Source organism: Mixophyes fleayi, chromosome 10, assembly GCF_038048845.1.
Source record: "Mixophyes fleayi isolate aMixFle1 chromosome 10, aMixFle1.hap1, whole genome shotgun sequence".
In the NCBI taxonomy this organism is placed as follows: Eukaryota; Metazoa; Chordata; class Amphibia; order Anura; family Limnodynastidae; genus Mixophyes; species Mixophyes fleayi.
This window is the reverse complement of record NC_134411.1, coordinates 78,536,004-78,557,628: the sequence shown is the minus strand read 5'-3', so window position 1 is coordinate 78,557,628 and position 21,625 is coordinate 78,536,004. Positions and strand designations below refer to the sequence as shown.

At 40.7% G+C, this 21,625-nt stretch overlaps 1 protein-coding gene across 3 annotated transcripts in view; it reads left to right on the top strand.

Moving 5' to 3' along the window:
• Nucleotides 1-21,625, top strand: part of GNAO1 (G protein subunit alpha o1) — a 133,435-nt gene that overhangs the window by 50,852 nt on the left and 60,958 nt on the right. For all 3 annotated transcript variants that reach the window (XM_075188941.1, XM_075188939.1, XM_075188940.1), the window contains exon 3: nt 8,770-8,911. In XM_075188941.1, coding sequence (XP_075045042.1) covers nt 8,770-8,911 — 142 coding nt within the window. The remainder of the gene's footprint in view (nt 1-8,769; nt 8,912-21,625) is intronic.

Here is a 21,625-nt window from a genome sequence, read left to right as displayed (position 1 = left end):
TGCAGCTCGAAAAAGTCCTGTAACCGGGAATGGGAGCGGATAACTCATATGGATGAGACGCAGATCTTGAGCAGAGTGGAGGTGTAGAGTTGGCAGATGTATGTGGGCTAGTTTTGATGCTTGGATGATGGCTCCAAGCCTTAAACATCTGCCGATTAGGGTCATTGATGTTTGAGTCTAAAGACCGTACAAAAATAAAAATGGCATATTTTAACTCCAAAGGAAGCTAAACATCAGGTGAGGTGGTTCCCTTGATCTAATAAGCACTTATTGAACAATGAGGTAGCTTCTGCTTTTTATTTTACATAAACTTCCTCTTTTATGGAAAATTCTGGAAGTTGAAGAATAGAGAAACGAAAGGGGAAATAGTAATGTAAAATCTATCCCCTATAACTTCAGTATCCATCTCTCGGTTTACATGCAAGTCCATCTAGGAATATCAACTGTGGCACTTGATGGGTATAAGGGGATGTTATAAGTCTAAAGGAGCTTTGGATAAGAAGTCAAATATGATTGTTTGAAAAGATACAAAACTGCTCATGGGATGCGTTTTCTTCCAACCTTTGTGCCGCTGCATTCTGGGTAGTTCTGGATTCTGATTGGGTTTTACTCTTTGGATAACTCTGCGTTAGTGTCAGTTTCTCCCATATAGCACTCAGGTGAGGGCATCACACACCTGAGTGCTATATGGGAGGTCTCTTCACAGGGACCCCCAACATAACCTTAAATGACAGCACTGCAGAATGTCGTTTTAACAGCATTTCTCATCCAACGAGAGATTACATGTGCTTTCCCCAGTAGAGAATTTCTTTGAATTCTCTGTGCTGCTGATATAAGGTGGGAGCACTAATTAGGGTGAGGGGTTCACGGATGGTATATAACACCACATAGATCAGAGTTGATGAGCTATTGACCACTTGAAAGCTTTCAATGTCCTTGAGAATAATACGAGTCTATAAGATATTATTATCTATGATATGATCTATTTAGTTGGTACCAAACTTTGACAGTTTAGTTTTTAGCAAATAGCTCACCGTATGAAAACATTGGAAGGCACAACGTATAACCTTTACAGTACCACTTTGTAGATAATAGTTTTTTGTTTTTTTTAGAGATTGTGTCTGTATTCTAGCACTACAAAGTTCAGCATGCTTTGTAAAGCTGGGTACACACTACAGAAATTTCGACCAACTTTTTATGCCGAGCGATTTTACGATCGCTCGGTCCATGGACTGCATACACACTAGCCTTGTTTAGGACGACAAAGGGAAGAGCGGACGTCCCTTTAGCGACTTTTTACAGCCATGTTGTCGTGAGCAGAGACTGTAATTTTGTACTTACTGTTGTGGATTGGTCGGAAGTTTATACACACTACACAGCGGAAACGAGATTGGAACGAAAATATTAAACGGTACGACCAACCAAATGAGGCGATAATCGTCCAATTGGCCAGACTTTCGACCATCGTGTCACTGCACACACTGACCCGACTTTTGAACGAGCGGTCGTATGTCGGCTGATTGAGCCGATTATTGGACCAAAACCGTGTAGTGTGTACCTAGCTTAAGCAAATAAACTTAATCATTTTTAGTATTAATTAATATCTCCAGGGAATCTATATGGTAGACACCGCTAAGCAGTTGTAATGGGGGAAATGCAGATTATTCTGTACTACTACTGAAATTCCCTTAAAGTGAAATGTTATCTACATGATTGTGGTTAGAAAGAGGCCATGGAAGGTGAAGAGAACGGCAGGCTTTGTGTAAGGGCCAGCTGATCTGCTCGTCGGGCTGTAACATACAGAAAGACATCTTTGTTTTGTCAAATCTTTATGGGTTTGGGGAAATTACTGTGAAGATGAGAAACGATCGTTCAGCAGGATCTAAGCCGCCTCTGTTCTCCGGCAATCATATTATATTGTCTTATTTGTGTGCAGCAAATCAGCCTTCAATTCACTGGCTACAATGTTGGCTCTGAATAAAGAGGCTCATGAATTAAAGTCTAGTTGGGGGTACAATAAAAAAAAACAAAAAACAATATTTAATACAGCTTCGTCCGATTGAATTTAAAGAAGAGGAAACACAGCCAGTTCTGATGGGAAGAAATAAGCTGCAGGAGTCACCATGAAGGATTTCTGTGGATGAGTGGTAGGAAAATATATGGAACAATCCCAGCCTGCCAGCCAGTGTAATGCAGTAAAATGCCACAGTGATATATGCAGTTCCCCCTTATGCTCCTTTGGATCGAGTCCTTTCACCTGTCACTTAGGATTTAGCGGCTTATTCAGAGCTATTCGTCATTGCATTGAGAACTATCTTTTTGTTTTTGTTTTGTTTTGTTGTTTTTTTTTTTTTTGTTAATTGCCATAATAATGATAAAAAATAATAAATTACCGCTGGTATTTATGAACCAAAAATGTCGCCAAGGAAGATGAGCATTAGTCACCTCCCCTGTAAGTACTGACACAGAGCTGTAATGGCAAACTAAACCTCTTCTGAAAGATTTGGGCCTTCGATTACATTGTTAAAATAAAAAATAATAACAAAAAAAAAATGGACACAAACATTACATTATGTAATGTAACAAGTTAATATACAATGTCATATGTTTCTTTATAACTAATATACTATACTGTTTTATTTTGATCATTATTTTACTGCCTTTAAAAATGCTTTATTCTAAGAAGGAAGCATTTCTTAAAATACTTTTGTTGTAGTAACTCCATCCTAAGATGGCACACGGCTACCCCTTTATAGGGCGGTGAGAAAACTAACCCAATAGGGCTCTGCTCCCTTATTTTGAGTTTCATGCATCTTAAGATACATGCAGCATTAAAGCTAGCATGCAGATGTCTCCAGAACAAACCGATAATTATCACCTCTTAAACTTGCAGACGGTTTATTTAGGTGCGAGATTTGTCTTGTTGATAGTGTATTTAGGGGCATATTTAATAAAGCACGATAGTGCTTTTAACGGGTCATTAAGGTCCCACAGTGTCCTCCGCAAATTTATTAAGGGGGCATCGCAGCAGATATCATGGATATCTGCTGCTTTGCATTTCTCTTCATTTTTGGGAGCAGTCACCATTCAACAGAATGGTGACTGCTCCTGGCCGCAATCTAACAAGTCCCGAAAAAACATTTTTTTCGGGAACTTGTCATGTTAATGTACGCCAGCTGCAGCTGGCGTACATCATCCGAATTGAAGAAATCTAATGCTGTCAGCTCTGCTCCGGAGAGCAGAGCTGGACAGTGCATGTGTGGAGGGATCACATGATCCCTCCCTGTCACTCAGCGCTCTCTCTCTGCAACTATCGTTGCAGAGACAGAGAGGGGATCTGTGTGCGCATGTCCAGTTCTTGGAACTGGACATGCGCAATTGAAGAGTGAAGAGAAGACCCGAAGACAGCGCTTCCGAAGAGGGGGGTAAGTATGATTTTTTTTATCACTGAAACAGCAGTTTTTCGGAACTGCTGTTTCTGTGCAGGGCTGTACATAAATGTGAGAAGTAGTTCAATCCTTATCATTGCGATAAGGATTGAAAACTACTTTTCACTTTATGTGAATATTGATAAATGTGCCCCTTAATGTTCTGTGTAACGCAAAATAAGAGGCATTCCAAAGAGGCACGCTTAGGTTACGTCTGGACGTTCCTGTTTCATTGTACCTGCACTTTACACTGCTGATCTGGCTCTCTAAGCACATAGGATGCAAGTGATAGGTCATTGCAACTATGGATGAAGTTTGGTGCATGCTCAGTGTCCGCTTTGTGCAGTGTCTCATTTTTATGTTGCACGAATGCATTCGTGCAGTCCTAAGTCAGTCCCTTTTAACGTGCAAGTATATTTAGCTTTTGTGTATGTGGTACAAATGAAATAATTTCTCATCTATAATTAGTTGGCTTATATCACTTTTTTTAACGAGCCACTAACAAGTTGAAGTGACTAATTAATTTATGGGAAGAGCTAAATTGTTGATTTCGCACCAAAAACTGCAGCCTCATATGGGAGTTGTGGAGCAGAAATCAGAAAGCAGTTGAAAGGTTACATCCACATCTTGATCTATCATCTTAGTTTAGTCCATATTTTATAATATATTATTGCTATAACTTCATGCATACAACAAACATGCATTTATTTAACCTCCCTAGCACCGTGTCCTGGTGACTTAGCTCCAGCCTTGTAGCATTGCAGCTGGTAACCACCTCCTCCGCCTACTGGACTCTTTACCGTGACGCTTGCGTAAAGCTCTCATCATTTTAAATGAATAACCTGCACATTCATGTGACCTACGGTTCACTCAGGTGATAATGTCACCCTCACCCCCTTATTTCCCTCTAATGTCCCAAATAACAGTAAACATTTATAGAAACCTATTCCAACCTCTTGTGTTAATTCGGGTTCATAAGGAGCTTTAATTACTGCAAAATAAGGATTGGGAGTTAAAGATTTTGAGCCTGATTCATTAAGGCAAAGCAAACAAGGAGTAAATGTGCTCTTGGACAAAACCATGTTACAGTGCAAGGGGGGCAAATTAGTTTATTATTTTGCACCTAAGGAGAATACTGGCTGCTTTTTTTTTTTTTTTATCCAGCACACAAATATTTGCTTTGTTTTTACACTGAAATTTAAAGTTGATCTAGGACATGCTCTACTAACTATACATCTGTCCCCACTTTTTAAATTTCCCTCCCCCTCCAATGCAACATGGTTTTGCCAAGGTATAAATTTACTCCTTTATTTCTGCTTTGCTCTCCTTAATGACTCATCATCTCGAAAAATAATCTCAGACCCTTTGAGTGGTACTGTATGGAGAACACCGGGACATATGGGAGTAATATGCAGATATTCTACATATATGATTCAGTCTAGCAGAGGACCTGAGAATTCCCAACTATTAATTTACCATCTGTTTAATATGGTATTATTATATAGTTATTTGCCTTTAAAGAGATAATGCCAGTGGGCGCTATAACAGCATTCTAGTCTGAAATATATCGCTATGGAGAGTTCCATGCAATGCATTGCAGAACTTGCTAGTTGTAACTGTAGTCTAATGAGCCACCGCTTGCTAGTAACTTGCTGCGTTCCCTGATAAGGCATGACACCAATCTTACTTTTATTTTTGGCCTGATTACTGTCAGAACTGCAATCATTTTGACATATCTCAGTTTAGATAGAGATCACTTTCATTTGGCCCAAGGAAAATTTCAGTAATTGGAACACAGATACGAACACTTGATTAGTGTGACAAAGAGTTAACAGTGGGATTTGAACCAGGGCCTGTAGTACGTCTCTTGGTCATTACGGATGACTGGGAATGGGCAATATTTTTGTAAAGCCATTGAAATCATACATATTAAATTATATACACACCCTTCTTTTGTCTCGGGAGCACCAATGCCCCCAAAGCAGTACGAGACTCTGTAGAGGTCCTCATTGGCAGATTCACATTTGCATGATGCAAGCAAGAAGTAAAACATTTTAGACGACTAGATTAACATTTAGATTATCGTAGCGTATGTTAATGGTGGTTTTAATTCTCTGAGATGCCGTCACCACTTGCAGGTGCTGGTACAGTGTAGGATTTCAGTGGCACCTGTGGAATATCATTTGCATTATGCAGACTCCGATTAGAGCGTTCTTGGTGGAGCAATGTTGGGTATGTCTTTCCTGTAACAAAATCTAAAAGCCTATACACCAGCTCCCTTCTTACCGCTAGATTTCTATCCATGTCTGGTTAATCCAGCTCCCAGTTTTCTGTCTGTGTTCTATTCAAGCCCTATCAATCTCATAAAGCCTCTTCCTCTATCAATCCTTTCCAGTTCTGCTATTATCCCCAGATCCTTTGTGGATCTTCAGTGTGCACCGTTACTGACCACCCCCTCCATACAGCCTGGATACAATATCCTATAGATTGTAAGCTTGTGAGCAGGGCCCTCTGTCCTCTATCTGATTGTTAGTACCCAGTCTTATTACTGTTCCTACCCAAGTATAATGTGCTGTAGAGTATGCTGACGTTACATGAATAAACGTTCAAAGAAATACTTGACGGGTAGGTTTCTGCTTCTATATGTTACATGTAAGGGGCACAGATAACACGTGTAAAGATTGGCTGTTCTTCAGTTAGTGTAGCAGCTTCTCTGCAGATCAGTAATTAAATCGGCAACACACAATTTGCATTACAGTTGTGGACTGATAGCAGCAGGGTTTAAGGCTGGGGGGCTTGGAAGTAAGATTGTGGTTTGTGAGTGGGGAGAGAACACACGAGTGTGAGTAGGAGTATGGCTGCATTGTACAGTTATGTGGATGGGGGGAAACCATGCGAGAATTCTGCCATTGATGGTTTTACGCATGATTAGCAGCTCAAGGGGGGGATGATCAGTAATAACATCTGAAAGGGTAACAAAAAATTTAAAACTTGTTTTTATTTTTTTAGCTTGTGTAGTGGCTGCTCTTGTATTAGTCCGTGAATAGGGATGTGGGACAGACTTTTTCAGAAACATGGAAAGGTGCAGATAGCAAAATGTCACTTAATTGACCAGAGCTAGTCTGACATTCAAGGAAATGTAAAGCCACTCCCTTTTAAAACATGTCAAATTATTTTCAGGTTTAGGTCCACTTGAATTTAAATGTAAAAAAGTACTGTGCTCTTATATTGCACAATGTACTAGTGTATCCTGCAGTGTTTGTCTTAGAGCAAAATAGAGAGTTTCTTAGATGTTTGACTTTTGATTTTCACAGTGTGATTTTATAGGTTACCCGTCATATGTCATTACAATGCAGTGTGCATGCAGTCTTAGGGCTTGTACACACATGTACATGCAGGGCCGCCATCAGCAGGGTACACGGAGTACAGCTGTATGGGACCCCACAGCAGAGTGGGGCCCCACCGGCCCTAGGCCCAAACAAATTTATTAGGGGTGGAGGCCTCTGTAGTGAGCTATGTGTGGTAGCAGGTGCCATTTCTAAGTAGGCAGCACCTGCGTCTGAGATGTAATAACTGTGGTAGGGAGAGACCTCTGCGTGTAATTAAGGAAGTAACAGCGGGCTCTCTTGTAGGCAGCGTGCCTCCCTCCGTCCCCAAGATGTCGCGGCTCCGCAGTTGCCGCTATTTACGCCATTCCCAGCCCTTAATAACGTCACCGCGCTGTCAATAGAGAGGAGCCCAAAGGAGACGCAGAGAGAGAAACTACTGCAGGGGTTGGGTGGTGACTGTAGAGAATGGGAGGGGGGCGACGACAAATGTTGGATAGAGAATAATTTAAAAATTAAGTTGGGGTGAGAGAAGGAAGGACAGGCCCTGCCTGTTACATTTGTACTGGGCCCACAGTTTCTGGTGGCAGCTCTGTGTACATGCTTGTGGTCAATACATGATGATCACACTTTAAGATGCATAAAAATAGGGATAATTGAATCTATTGATGAATGGGGCTCATTGTACACTGAGCATCTATAGTTAACACAGAACATAGATCGTGCATTATTTTATTGGTCCCACAGTTAGTGCTGTGCATTATGAATACCTGGGTGAATATTGTTTCCCTTCTTCACAAGGATCAAAGTTACCTATTTTACATATGTACTGTCACATCACATGCACAATAAAGCACCAGGTACATATTTAAAATAGAGCTCACATGGAAACCAAGGACCATTTAAAAGCCGCGCGTCCGGGTTTTGGATAACCGGAACGTAGGCCATCTCTAACGGGTGTTTAGATTTTTGCATTGTCAAGCAGAATTTGTATTCTTTTGGTAGCATGTACCTTTATTTTGACCTCTACTCTAGCAGATATAAAATTATTATTCAGGAACTTATTCAACAATATGCAGAAGTTGACTACAGCTTGCCTGTGTGTACACAGGCAGATCTGGTTGCTGGACCTGTGTCCAATTTGGCCCCCCATGGGGGGGAATGTACATATTTGATTTGTCTGTTCACTCTGAGCTCTGGTTGAGGTTCAGGATCACACAAACCCATTTAGTGTGGTAGACTGATGTCCGTGGCAGATCTACATCGGATTGATCAGTTATTCAGGATTACTGGTCAGTTTGGGGTTAATGTAGTTATTGGCTGCCCAAATTGTATATTTTTTTTTACTGGCTGTTTAAAAATTCTGTTATTGCTCCAGACTCTTGTGCCTATCGCCCGTTACCCCTGAGCATCCTGGGACAAAAGAAGACGTTTGCCCATTACTCGCCTGCGATCTTCTCTCCTAAGCAACTTCTGCCTAACTAAATACGATTAGGTTTGCTTTTGCTCTGGGTCTCCAAATAGCTTTAAATCAGAGATTGACATTTTAAGTGGTTTGAGAGCACTTACACCGTTGCTATTAATCTATATTTATAAAAACCTCAGCCCATAACGCTGATGGACCCAGCTTCCTGTAATCTGAGCTGCTTCATTCAAGCACTTGGTTTAATGGGGTGTCTTCTGCAATTAATAATGCATGCAAAGCTACAGTATAGTTAGTGAAGAGAGGCAGCCCTGGAACTTCCACGTTCATTGGAAACAGTTTTCTTGCCAGTTTGTCTGTCGGTTTCAATGGTGCCTATGCAGAAATATTTGTAGTGAAATCTTATATTATGTATTTTTCTGTATAGTCACCCAATCTTGTGCCACAGGGAGTGACCTACTTCCTTCTTATGTATGTATATGAATGCGTTTCTTCCAATGTGTATAGTATATAGTCACCTGTTCTAAACATATTTTTTACTTTCCTTGTTATACTCCTGATTGTTTCATGAGTGTGTTCCGTTCTTTTGCAGAATTATCCATGAGGATGGCTTCTCAGGCGAAGATGTCAAGCAGTACAAGCCTGTGGTTTATAGTAACACTATCCAGTCCCTGGCAGCCATTGTTCGTGCCATGGACACCCTTGGCATTGAATATGGTGACAAGGAACGAAGGGTGAGTCTTTTGTCCTCTACTGCCTGGTTTGCATTTATCTGTGTCTTCCTCTAGCGCATGAAGTCTGCAACTTTTAGCCGATGGCAAAATCGTTCCATGATCCTTGCAAAGACACTAATTGTCTGATTCCTAAAGAATTGGTCTGTTTTGACATTATTGTGCCCTTGGCCCGTTTTTGTTCAGCTCTGTTTCTCTAAAATGATGATTGCGTTTGATTAAAAACAACATTAAAGCTCTGAGAATTAAACTTAGAATTAGCACGCAAGTGAATTGCATTCTGGTTGATTAATAATCAGCCACTGACTTGTAAGGATCATAGAATTTTCTAGCTCTACTGTACCTAGGCTTGCAGACCCCTAATTAGGCTACCTGCTGCCAAATATTGATTGAGGGTAATAAATTGATAGCGTTTAAAGATTCTGTTTTGATGAGCTTTGATCACTCATCGCCCGCCTAATTTTATCTGTTTCTAACATAGACAACGTGCACCTTTTATACAAGATTAGAGAGCGAAGTTTATTCATTTATACGTCTTTGATTTGTTTGATCCGTTTCCCTTGCTTTTGATATGCTCACTTTCCTTCTTTATCTGTATTCTAGTAAAATCACCTAATTAACTATAAGTGCCCCATAAGTTTTAGTATCGCCAAATAGGTTTCACCCTTCGGTAATTTTCCAGGCTCTCTACTTGGTTGCTGCTAGAGGGGGTATCCTATTCTCCCGATACAATAATAATACTTGCCATTAGTTCCTCATTTCAGAGACTCTAGGGATTAGTAGAATAATAGTAATAGTATTTCAGTGCTTTTACAAAGCTCCTAGAACTCGTACTTAAAGCCAGGGAAGCAGATATCCCTCCAAGTTTGTGGGTGCCATTATATTTATAATGGAGCATTGCATGATGGGGCACAATACGGGTGACCTTTACATTTGCTTGACCCCGCTTGTCATTTCATTAGCAGATAGAACGATGATCTGGAGATTCTGAAAATCAAGAATGTTTGATTTGTATAGGAAATGGATAGTCTAGTCACACTGATGTGTTGATCTGAATCAAAAGTGTGTGTTTGGTGTTTTTTAAGAAATACGTTATTAGTGGCGTATTGTGTTATCTTTGTATATATGATTTATATGGGATATATGTGGGGGTCTACTTCATACTAACTAATTCTGGCAGTGTACAAGAAATACTACCTATAAAAAAGATCTGTACACTATACAGGTGTATCGGAAATGCCGTCTATATTCTGCATCCTGACAAGTGCTGCCGATATACTATAAATATGTGCTCATTGGCCTTATACAATTTGAAAAAAATAATATTCGCTAAGTAAGGTCCATGCACGTTGTCAGGAATGGTGGATCTTGGGAAGGGTGTATCCAGCCTGTAGGCTGCCAGTTGGATAGTCCTGTTCTACATGGATTATTTATCGGAAGCTGCATGTATACCTTTGCATCGTCACAATGCCATCACCCCTGCATACAACCCATTTCTTTGCCCTATTAATTATTCTGAGCTTTTAAGTGATTTCACATATTTATAATGGGCATATGTAGCCAGTAAACTTTTATTTAATTATATAAAAAAACACAACTCCATTGCATGGCTGTGATATATTACTTAGCTCCAGGATCCAGTGTTTCATGTTATATAGGTATAACATAAACTGGTGAGCAGTTACCAGCAGTAACCAAATTGGTCTGACAGTGTCCCTTCTCATGACTCCCAAAACAATTGTCCTGTAGGACTGAAATACATCCTATTGGTATCTGATTGTATCGGGTAGTATGGTAATGGATTTAATGGTAGCGGATTAAATCGAGTAGTATGGTAAAGGATTTAATGGTAGCGGATTGAATCGGGTAGTATGGTAAAGGATTTAATGGTAGCGGATTGAATCGGGTAGTATGGTACCGGATTTAATGGTAGCGGATTGAATCGGGTAGTATGGTAATGGGTTTAATGGTAGCGGATTGAATCGGGTAGTATGGTAATGGGTTTAATGGTAGCGGATTGAATCGGGTAGTATGGTAATGGGTTTAATGGTAGCGGATTGTATCGGGTAGTATGGTAACGGATTTAATGGTAGCGGATTGAATCGAGTAGTATGGTAAAGGATTTAATGGTAGCGGATTAAATCGGGTAGTATGGTAACGGATTTAATGGTAGCGGATTGAATCGGGTAGTATGGTAATGGGTTTAATGGTAGCGGATTGAATTGGGTAGTATGGTAATGGGTTTAATGGTAGCGGATTGAATTGGGTAGTATGGTAAAGGATTTAATGGTAGCGGATTGTATCGGGTAGTATGGTAATGGATTTAATGGTAGCGGATTGAATTGGGTAGTATGGTAATGGATTTAATGGTAGCGGATTGTTAAATTTATTTTGGCCTTCCATGGTTGTCTTAACTTGGCCAGATCCGTTCATTCAACAATAAGGCTGAGCTCATGTTCGGCCAAAATAACAAATCTTTGATGAAACGTTTTTTTTTGGGGTGACTTGTTTTTGTGAAGGGGGTTATTTTCTAACTCTACTATATACACTAGGGTGACGTGATGAAATCCCTATTCATCCCGGTTGGAAGAATGAGCGCATTTCTCAGCCTGCGGTTATTTAACTTGGTTGCTTTCTAGCACTGCTTCGTCTTGGTATCAGTTATTGGTGTATAAGGTAAAGGGCGGCCTAGACTAGGCCGGCTTAGGCCCCACAGGCAACATAACTCTGGTTTAATTAGGAATAGTCAGATACACAGCTTCCATTTTCATATATGCGGTGATGGACATTCACAGATGACACTTATTGTGTGTGTGTAATTCATTTTTAATTGATAGTCATCATATAAACATATAATAGAGTACTACATTCAAAAGAACAATGTTGTTAAAAAAAAACCCAACAATGATAATTCTCTAAATAATGATGGAGGAGTCACTGGCAACAAGAATGTATTAGAAATGGGAGTTAAAGGAAAACCACCACAAAATGTAATGTTGATTTTGTAGTTCCGATAGGTCAGTGATGGGCAGCCGGATACACTCCAGGGGCCACGTGAACGACCCTTTAACAAACAAGGGCCGCAGGTGAAGACTCAGCGGCCTAGGGCCTCTTGTTGCCCGTGACTGTGTTAGTAAAATGTTGTTGCTGTTAAGGAAGATATTTGTCTTGTCTGTGAATTCTGCCCACAGTACTGATCTGTCCAAACCTCAGTTACTACAATGGAGCTCGAGGAAAGCGTATGCACAATTACAATTTCTCTGATTTATTGGAATTGTTTGGCCCAGATATGACCTCCATGCATTCCTCGTTCCCAGTATTTTATTCTCAGGAAGTAGAATCCACAATCCCCTATGTGTTCATTCTGCAATGTGGGTTTCTAGGCTCTATGGCACTTTACCTCCCCATAAATCCTATTAATTCCTTCCTCTATATTTCACAGCTCACCGTGTGTAGAACAATTTCACAGCAGCTGTGACATTGTTGTTTTTTTTTTTTATTCAGAATTCTCTGGTAAGCTCAATGATTGTTAAATATATTCAGCTTCAGCTCCTATATTTGTACTGAAAATAGGGCCCAGCCATCTCGACAATAAAGGACACAAAGGACTCATTTGAGTTTTCGAAACGATGCTGCAAAGCATTTGTTGTGACGATTAGGCAATACGTTATCGAGGTTAGATGGACTTTTCAGCTGATATCTGCTATTTAATGTTTTATAGCATCATGTTGCAACATTCCATGTAGGCAATGCTCAGAATCCATCTGAAAGAATGTACTCGTATTCCGAAGCACTTCCAGGAAACCATCCTTCCATTACACAAACTGACCTATCGCTGTTAGAAATGTCCAGATAAGTTAATAAGAGTAATCGGCGTTCCCCACTATAGTACTCTTATGGAGATCTCGTCCTTGAGACTGTGTCCTTTTGAAGCATTGTCCTGCTACTTATTGCATTAAACCATGGCTGGTCAGCCCCTGTAATTTTCATCATTGAGCAGCAGGGCAGGAAATAGCCACCTTCTGATTGGACGACTCTGACGCTCCCCTCCTAGCGTTTTCCCTGCTACCTTATGTATCCAGTGTTCCCAAAACCACTTGGTTTGGACACGGCCACCATTTCCTTCTGTGTTATGTCTTTGTAAACTGACCTCAGTGCTGCTTAAGCTGTTTGTGCTTTAACAAAGGATAATTATGTGGCTCACAGGTTGCCTGAGAAACTGTATTTTATGACCTCCTTTTGAATAATTTATCCTCCTATACAGCCCACCTTATGTAATACTTGCATGCATATTCTTTTCGTACCTAAGGCCGGGGTAGCAGCTAGTATGTAACTGCAAATGGCTTTCCCAGAAACTAATTACCTACACTGAAAAGGAGTCTGACATTTTCAAAGCTAATCATTGTTATTTATTGAAGCGCAACTTGCATCTTCCCTTGTACAAGGCTGCAAGAAAGACTGGAAAAAAAAGAAGGTCTTTTATCAGGCCTGCATCCAGAATCTGTACCATCAAAGGCTTATGTGCATTCTTTTTACCATGTTTGGCCCAGACAGTTTGCTGAACTAAATTGTCCTGCTCTATCATCATCATCTATTTAAATAGCGCCACTAATTCCACAGCATCACTCACATCCGTACCTGCCCCATTGGAGCTTACAATCTAAATTCACACACACACACTGCGAGAGACTAAGGTCATTCTTGTAGCAGCCAATTAACCTACCAGTATGTATTTGGAGTGTGGGTGGAAACCGGAGCACCCAGAGGGAACCCACGCAAACACGGAGAGAACATACAAATGCCACACAGATAAGGCCATGGTCGGGAATTGAACTCATGACCCCAGTGCTTTAAGGCAGAAGTGCTAACCACTAAGCCACCATACTGCCCACTATTCAAGCCTTTTTTGTCTATATAAATTAGCTACTACTAATATTCACAAATATATGTGTAAAAGTTTCCAGGTTATTGGAACTGAAGAGACTTGAGATAAACTACTCGGAGGAAGAAAACTTCCTGTCACAAAAACCACTGATTGACTCCGTCAGCATCTTTTTTTTTTTTGTCTGAAATGACTGATAATGTAGTGTCAGTTGCACAGCGAACATTAAGTGTCTGATATCTTGGGTTTTGTCATGGTATGGAAACTTTTTTTCTCTAAGTTTAAAGAAACACTGAACAAATATTACACTTAATTCAATATAATTGACTTTATTTAGGTCTTTAAAGGTCTGCTGGCAAATTTTGGTCTGCGAGTGTTGGCACCAAACAGATCTATAGTATCTCTATAATATAAAAGCCTAGTGGCGTGTGTTAGTCTGTGTGTGTGTGGGAAAAAAAAAAACACCAAGCTGCAGCGCCACCTGCTGGGCGGAGTTATACACTGACCTACTAAATTCTTAGTGTGTGTGGGGGGAAAAAAACTCAGAAAGGGTTGAAATTTGGTATACGAAGATGTTTTTAATTTGTTAATTTAATTTGTTAATTGTTAAAAGTGTTTATAAAGATTTTAAAAATATATATATATTTCTTGAAGGAGAAGTGACAGTTGGGAGTGGTTGGTGGTTGCCGGGGGTGACAGTTGGGAGTGGTTGGTGGTTGCCGGGGTTGACAGTTGGGAGTGGTTGGTAGTTGCCGGGGGTGACAGTGGGGAGTGGTTGGTGGTTGCCGGGGGTGACAGAGTGAGAGGAGTGTGATACTCAGGACCGCTGAGAGAGATCCCTGTGTCTGGATAGACATCTGGATAGATGTGGCGATAAAGATGAAGGATGAGGTGATGGAGAAAAATGATGAGGTGGTGACATGTGGACAAAACCACATTAAAAAAGGGCGCTTGCGTCGGGAAGTAACGCTCTTCCCCTGAGGAGGCCTAGGCTAGGCCCAAATGCATGACAAGAACCTTTTTAACACCTTAAGTAGCTTGATTTGACTAGAATGCATGAGTATCATGCACGGGTTAACTTGTTATGTATATATGTATATACCTGAGCCGTGAACAGCAGTCGGGTCTCACTTGGTGCCGTCTCCCGTTTTATTCACTCAACTAGCCTATCACAAGCCGTTAATTTGTGATCCAGATTTAAATTAAAAGGTCTCTAAACCCCCCAAGTTTTTCAGATCTAAACCACGAAGAGTAAAATACATTGCGTGTTCTCCCTGTGTTTGCAGGGATTTCCGCTGTGTGCTTTGATTTCATCGTCCAATCCAAAAACATATTGGTAGTATAATCAGCGGCAGACAAAAATAGGCCGTAATGTGCCTATGTGGTAGACTATAAGCTCCAATGGAGATTTAAGTGACGTGAATGGTGACAAAAATATTCTGTATGCAGCACTGCATAATATCGGGGTGTATATAAATAAACAATAATAAATTGTTAGCGCTAACCCTTCCACAGCAGATCATTTAATTGTTATTACACACAGCTGCAGCTCTATCTATTTTTAGGACAATCACCAATGAGATTTGATACATGTCAAAAAGCTGAATCTGCAGTCATTTGAGCTATTGTGACATCACTGTCCCAGGGCATGAATCCACCAATTCACGCATTGTATTTCTGCAAAGCAAGTCTGCCAAGCTGCCAGTCACTCTGTGTCTGCTATGTTAGTGTAACACCTCCCAACATGACGACCTGCTGGAGTGGACTGAGAGAGCATAGAGACCGTGTTTAGATGCATATTATGCAACTCTGTAATAGACAGAATGGGACATACATCAATATAATTGGTGCATAATGAAAACCATTGAGACTGAGGGAGGAAAGCTATGTGATAATAGCCGAACTATCAAGGACCGATATTGATTTCCGAAATATTGTGAACACTGTTAGAAGGGTACGAAAACTACATTAAATTGCAAATGTAATTTTTTTTTACATGTAAAACAAAAAAAAGTATATTTTGGTTTCACTTTTTTTTTTTTTTACTTATAAACATAAGCTTATATGTCGTTCCACTTGAAACAGAAATTTGCTCTCACAAAGATATGGTTCTCTTAAAGATTATCAGGACAGATCTGTTTCTGTGTATCTCAAAACTTGAAATTAAACGGTTATACAGGGGAAAAAAAAATGCCAATCTGATCGAGTTTGCTTCCAGGAAAAAGCAGCCTTCTGTCATATGACACTGCTATGGTCTGTCCAGCAACTGTGAAGATAGATTATCAAATTTAAAACAACTTAGTTAAAACCTGTTCTAGTGGAGTATCAATCAACGTTATTTCAAACACATTAGCAGGCTGGTAGGGGGAGGCAGGGATATGTGAATCCTAAGATATCTATCTATATCTATCTATAATATGAGCATAAAGCCCTTACAGACTAGAGGACGAGAGCGGCTACCTTCATTTTAATACATTCAAGCAAGAAGCGCAGCCTTGAAACCTGAGAGCAAGAAAATTTATATTATTTTGCCTTTAGCAATCCACCTTGGAAACTACTAATATGCTTTTAATTTTAGCTTTGTATTTGCCTATTTTTCAATAGAACCAAAGTCAAGCAACACCCAAACCCATTCAATATTGGTTCCACTTAGCAGTTTGGACAGAAAGCGTTAGAATGTTGGAGCACTGCTCCAGGAGTGCACCTCCTTGGTTATTAGAGACAGAAGGAGACAGTAGGCATTCACTTGGCTTTGTCAATGCTGACAAGACAAACTGTCAACTGTGTATTACTGCAAGAATAGAACATTTCCTTGGAGAGATTCAAAGGGGCATTGTCACACTCTGAGGCCGATTTGGAAAAGGATGAAAAGCCAATATTTCTGCCAAAAAACAGGTGTTTTCCCTTTGGACGGGGCTTTTTCTTCTTGGGGGTCTATTTACCAATGACCGCATAATATGAATGAAACTTTTCAATCCTCATCGCATAGATGCGGATTGAAAAGTTTCTCATATGTATTAAAAAATCAACACCGGAACAGCCGTTTCGAAAAACGGCTGCTCCTGTGAAGATTAACACTTACCTGTCACTGAAGTCTTCTCTTCTCCTCCCTCTGCGGTGCTGCTCGCCCCTCTTTCAATCCCTGTGCGCATGCGCCGACCAGTAAACTCGGGCATGCGCACAGATATCCCTGTCTGACGGAACCTGAGGCAAGTGTGGAGGGATCACATGATCCCTCCACACATGCGCTGTGCAGCCCTGCTCGTCAGAGCAGCACTGTTTTCAGTGAAACTTTTCAATTATGGTAATGTACGCCAGCTTCAGATGGCGCCAGCTTCAGATGGTGTACATTACCATGATTAAAAACTAAGTATCAGTCATTGATACATAGCGTTACTGAGCACTTCCCATACACTGTTATGGGGAGTGCTCAGTAAACCGATGAGAGAAGCAAAGCAGCAGATATCTGAGATATCTGCTGCGATGCTGCAATAATACATAGTAATTTAGTGGTAAATCCCCGAAAACTGCTGTTTTCGGGGATTTACCTCTAAATTAGAGGGGAGAGATCTTTGATAAATAGGCCCCTTGGCCCTTTACAATGAAGGATTACCCCTGGCGATAACACAGCTATCGCTGACGGTAAAGCCACTTAGTAGAATGCCTTTGCATGCTGAAGCCTATTTAACAAGCATGGCGGTGGTACTTGTACCCCTGCATTCCCTATTCTGTTATCACCCTCTCAGGACGTGTAACAATTCACAATGTGTGTACGGTGGCATTATCATAAGCTATTATAACTACCATGGCTTCTGTAGCAATCCGTTTACCTGCAGCTAACTGCCCTAGGGTATCAAATCAAGGCCATGTACTATTTGTTACTCCTCATGTACTATCATGTACTATAAGTATACAACTGTTTATTTGTAATACTGTGTGATTGATCTTATATCCATAAGCAGTGTACTTTTTCAAACGAACAATCATTTAAATTTTATTAAAGTATTTGTCAATTTCTACTTACACTGTTTTTTTTCCTACCCAATTCTTTACCATTTCTTCTTTTTATGTTATCCTCTTATATGTATATCTTTTTAAAAGCACTTTTTCAGCATTTTGATGGAGGGCTCACCCTCTGTACCTGGGGTATCTTATCCCAAGCATAGGCATTGCATTTTGTGATGCTGCAACTTTGATTTATTTTATTTTTCTCTATTTAGTTAAGTGGCAGGTTTGTGGTTTATCTAATCTCTGGTATCTTTACAACTGTTTTAACCTTAAATGTCTTAGCCGCAGTGTATTTCCGAATTCCTTTCTTATACTACTAAAAGGCAAAGCAAACCCTCCCCCCTTATTGAGCATTATTATATATTGAAGCCTCTGTGTTATTGTGCTAAATAATGATTACATCTTTTCAGTAGGCTGTTTGCCTGATGTTTGATGAAAGCAGTGAATCTGTACCTGTCTTTTAGACACTCTTGGACCCTTTTTCATGTAACAACTTTTGGGTAAAGTAGGTTGTTTTGTTTTTATATTCCCTCAAATTTCCACTACAGTTCCTGTGAGTCCCCTGCTTTGTAGAATACGTCACTTTGACTTTGGATTTCTGTGGTTTAAACCACAGCTCCGAACAAATCCCAAAGGAGCATCCTACACGTGGTCCTCACAAGGCGCACCCGTCGTGTCCTAATATGGCGTTATGAAATGACTGTATAAGGTAATATTAGTCAAACAGCTGGGAGTCCCTTCAATAAGCAGAGTGGCACAATGTATTATGTTTTTAGATGTTATCGTTCCTGCTTAAGACATTGTAATATCAAGCGCTGATGTTTTTTTGCTTTTTATGACACATCGCACTGTTTGCTTAGCTTTTCCAAAGAAGGAGGCTTATTGTTGTACTGTACCATTCTTATTACTTTTTTTATTTAATGAACTCTCAAATTACTGTGTATTTTTATATCCTTTTATAGAAGGAACTGTAGGGTTCCTATGCCAGGGATTCCCACTTGCTCTGCAACAGACTCTCTCCCAATACCGACAACAAGGGAAGAGGAGGTGAACAGCCTAGGCTCTGTCCAATCAGCACCTGTTAGAAATGAACACAACAAAGTTTTCAGATCTTCTGTGTTGACTCGATAAGAAGATCTGTTGTAGCGCCAATGGGGTTGAGTGCTAATAAACTGTGGTGTTCTCTGGTATGGGAACCCCCCCACAGTTTTGCTACCTGTGGGTGGGAAATCTGGTGTTCGGAAGCTTACTTTGTGGGCTGACGTGCTTTAATAATTTTTTATCTTGCCCCATTTGTCAACATTCACCATTAGTTTACCATGTTGTCCTGTTTTGGTTAAAGCTGACCCCACGGATGCAGATATTCATTGTATCGAGTTTTGGTGGGTTTGTAAGATGGCTTTGTGTGTTTGTGTTTGTGTGTGTGTGTATTGAATAGTTTGAACACAGTTGTGGAAAACACAGATCACATGGAAAGTTGATAAGCTGAGCTAACTATGTTCAGTTGCTACTGTTAAATGATCAAATCACGACATGTGCGTGCTAACCGTTTCATTCACTACCACAATTGTAGAGCTGCACTTATCAATCAGCTAATGAAGTGTATTTTTTTATGACAATTGTTATTGAGCAAACAATGTGATCTGTAGGCTTCAAATGTGATTGGTCTCTGTATGATGGGACCATTGACCGGCCTGTACGTGTGGGAATTAGAAGTTGTATAGATGCAAACCCTTGATGAAGCCAATAACCCAGGAAGGTCATTATTGCATGTTTCCTACATTATTCACAAACACTGAAAACATTTTCTATTGCACAAAAACGGAGGATGAAAAACACAAACTTTTAATGACCGCACAATAAAAAAACGCTGACTTTATAGATGTGCAGGATGTATGAGTCATTCAGTTATAAGAACAATGGAGTGGTGCTAATTACTGCCTATACTCGGCTTGCTTGTTAATTAGAGCGCGGAGGTGAATGAGTTTTTCTAGCATCAGAGGTACACAAGGCAACTTCATGCATGTGTTCATATTGATCAGGGGGTGAATGGAACAGCTGATTGAGCTTTCCCACATTTTTTTTATCTCCAATTTGCAGACAAGGTGTGTTGTAGTGGAGCTGCAGTGACTGAACGGTCTGGCACTGACATCCGATCTCATTCTCCTTAACGGCTCTCCATTCCTGGGTCAGATGTGCTCTGAGATACCCAGCTGCACTTTGTAATGAGGTGTCACCTTGATAAGGCAGCCAAGATGAGGCTGACATGCTCTATTATAGATTTCACTTTTACATCCCTAATTCCTTTCTTTTCTTTGTTTGTGTCAGAATGAAGTCATTATGGGCAAACAAAGTAATGATATGACACGTATCTATAGGAGCTGGATTGTTGGCCAAAATTGGTGATTTGCAGGTCTCCACCAATAATACTATACATTAACTGAGGATTAAATCCCTCTTTTTTCGGTTTTGCGTCTCACTGTTATCTTGCCACCACGACATGTTTTTTTTAAGTCCTTAACTCTACTTTATTCACAGTACAGGGCTTGTATTGTTTCAGTCTACCTTACCCTAACTAGGGCAGCACAGTGGCTTAGTGGTTAGCACTTCTGCCTCATAGCACTGGGGTCATGAGTTCAATTCCTGACCATGGCCTTATCTGTGTGGAGTTTGTATGTTCTCCCCGTGTTTGCGTGGGTTTCCTCCGGGTGCTCCGGTTTCCTCCCACACTCCAAAAACATACTAGTAGGTTAATTGGCTGCTATCAAACTTGACCCTAGTCTCTCTCTCTATGTCTATGTCTGTGTGTGTGTGTGTTGGGGAATTTAGACTGTGAGCTCCAATGGGGCAGGGACTGATGTGAATGAGTTCTCTGTACAGCGCTGCGAAATCAGTGGCGCTATATAAATAAATGGTGATGATGATAACTGTACCTGCACCCCACACCCTTTTCGGCGCCCTTGCAAAGTACTGGGGTCTGTACCTGCAGGGAGGCCCTAGCCTGTCTGCATAGTGGGAGGAGCCATCTGGTGTGGTCCTGCCTACTTAGGTGGCTATAGAACGGGCCCCAAGGAGTTGCTGTACCAGGGCCCAAAATTTCTCTTTGCATCCCTGCCTAACTTATGGTTCCTCTGTAAATCTACAGTGCTGAATGGAACCATATTATATATTTTAAGTTCTATTTTCACAAGGTAATGAAAGCTGGTTAGAGTAGCTCTTTGGGTTCATATCATAGAGCAGTATTTACATGCGGCTTCAGAGTATATTTGTCTACTAGAATGTCCAGGAGACTCTCGAAATCTGGGTAGGACTCTCGGGAGAGCAGGGCAGATATAAAGTGGGCAGATATAAAGCCTCCATGATGTGATTCCTCCGGAAGCACATCATTTGGGCTAGCCCCCCATGGTAAAATGAGGCTTTTGCATCATGGTGGGGGGTCATGGCCAAAATTATGCGATTTGTCTGGCTCCGTTCCCACCCGGATCTCCAGCAGGCCAACTTTAAAAAGTCGGTAAGTGTGCCTCAGTGGGACTTGCAGAGATACACTCAGCGTGATTGTGTGCTATCTCCATACCAAGTCTTAAGAATACCGATGCCACATGCTCAGACAGACAAAGGTTCTTTATTGCATAAATGCTCCCCATGCTGAAACTAACCATTTATTCCTTGAATCCTCTTCAGTCTGGTGTCATAATAACTAGGAAAATCAATTGAGAGGATTTTCTGGTCACAAGGGACAACCTCTGAAAAGTGACCGCTCTAGTTAGGTGTAACTATAGGGGTAGTTGTAACTGATCAGCAGTTGAGCAAGTTAGGCCCAATGTCCT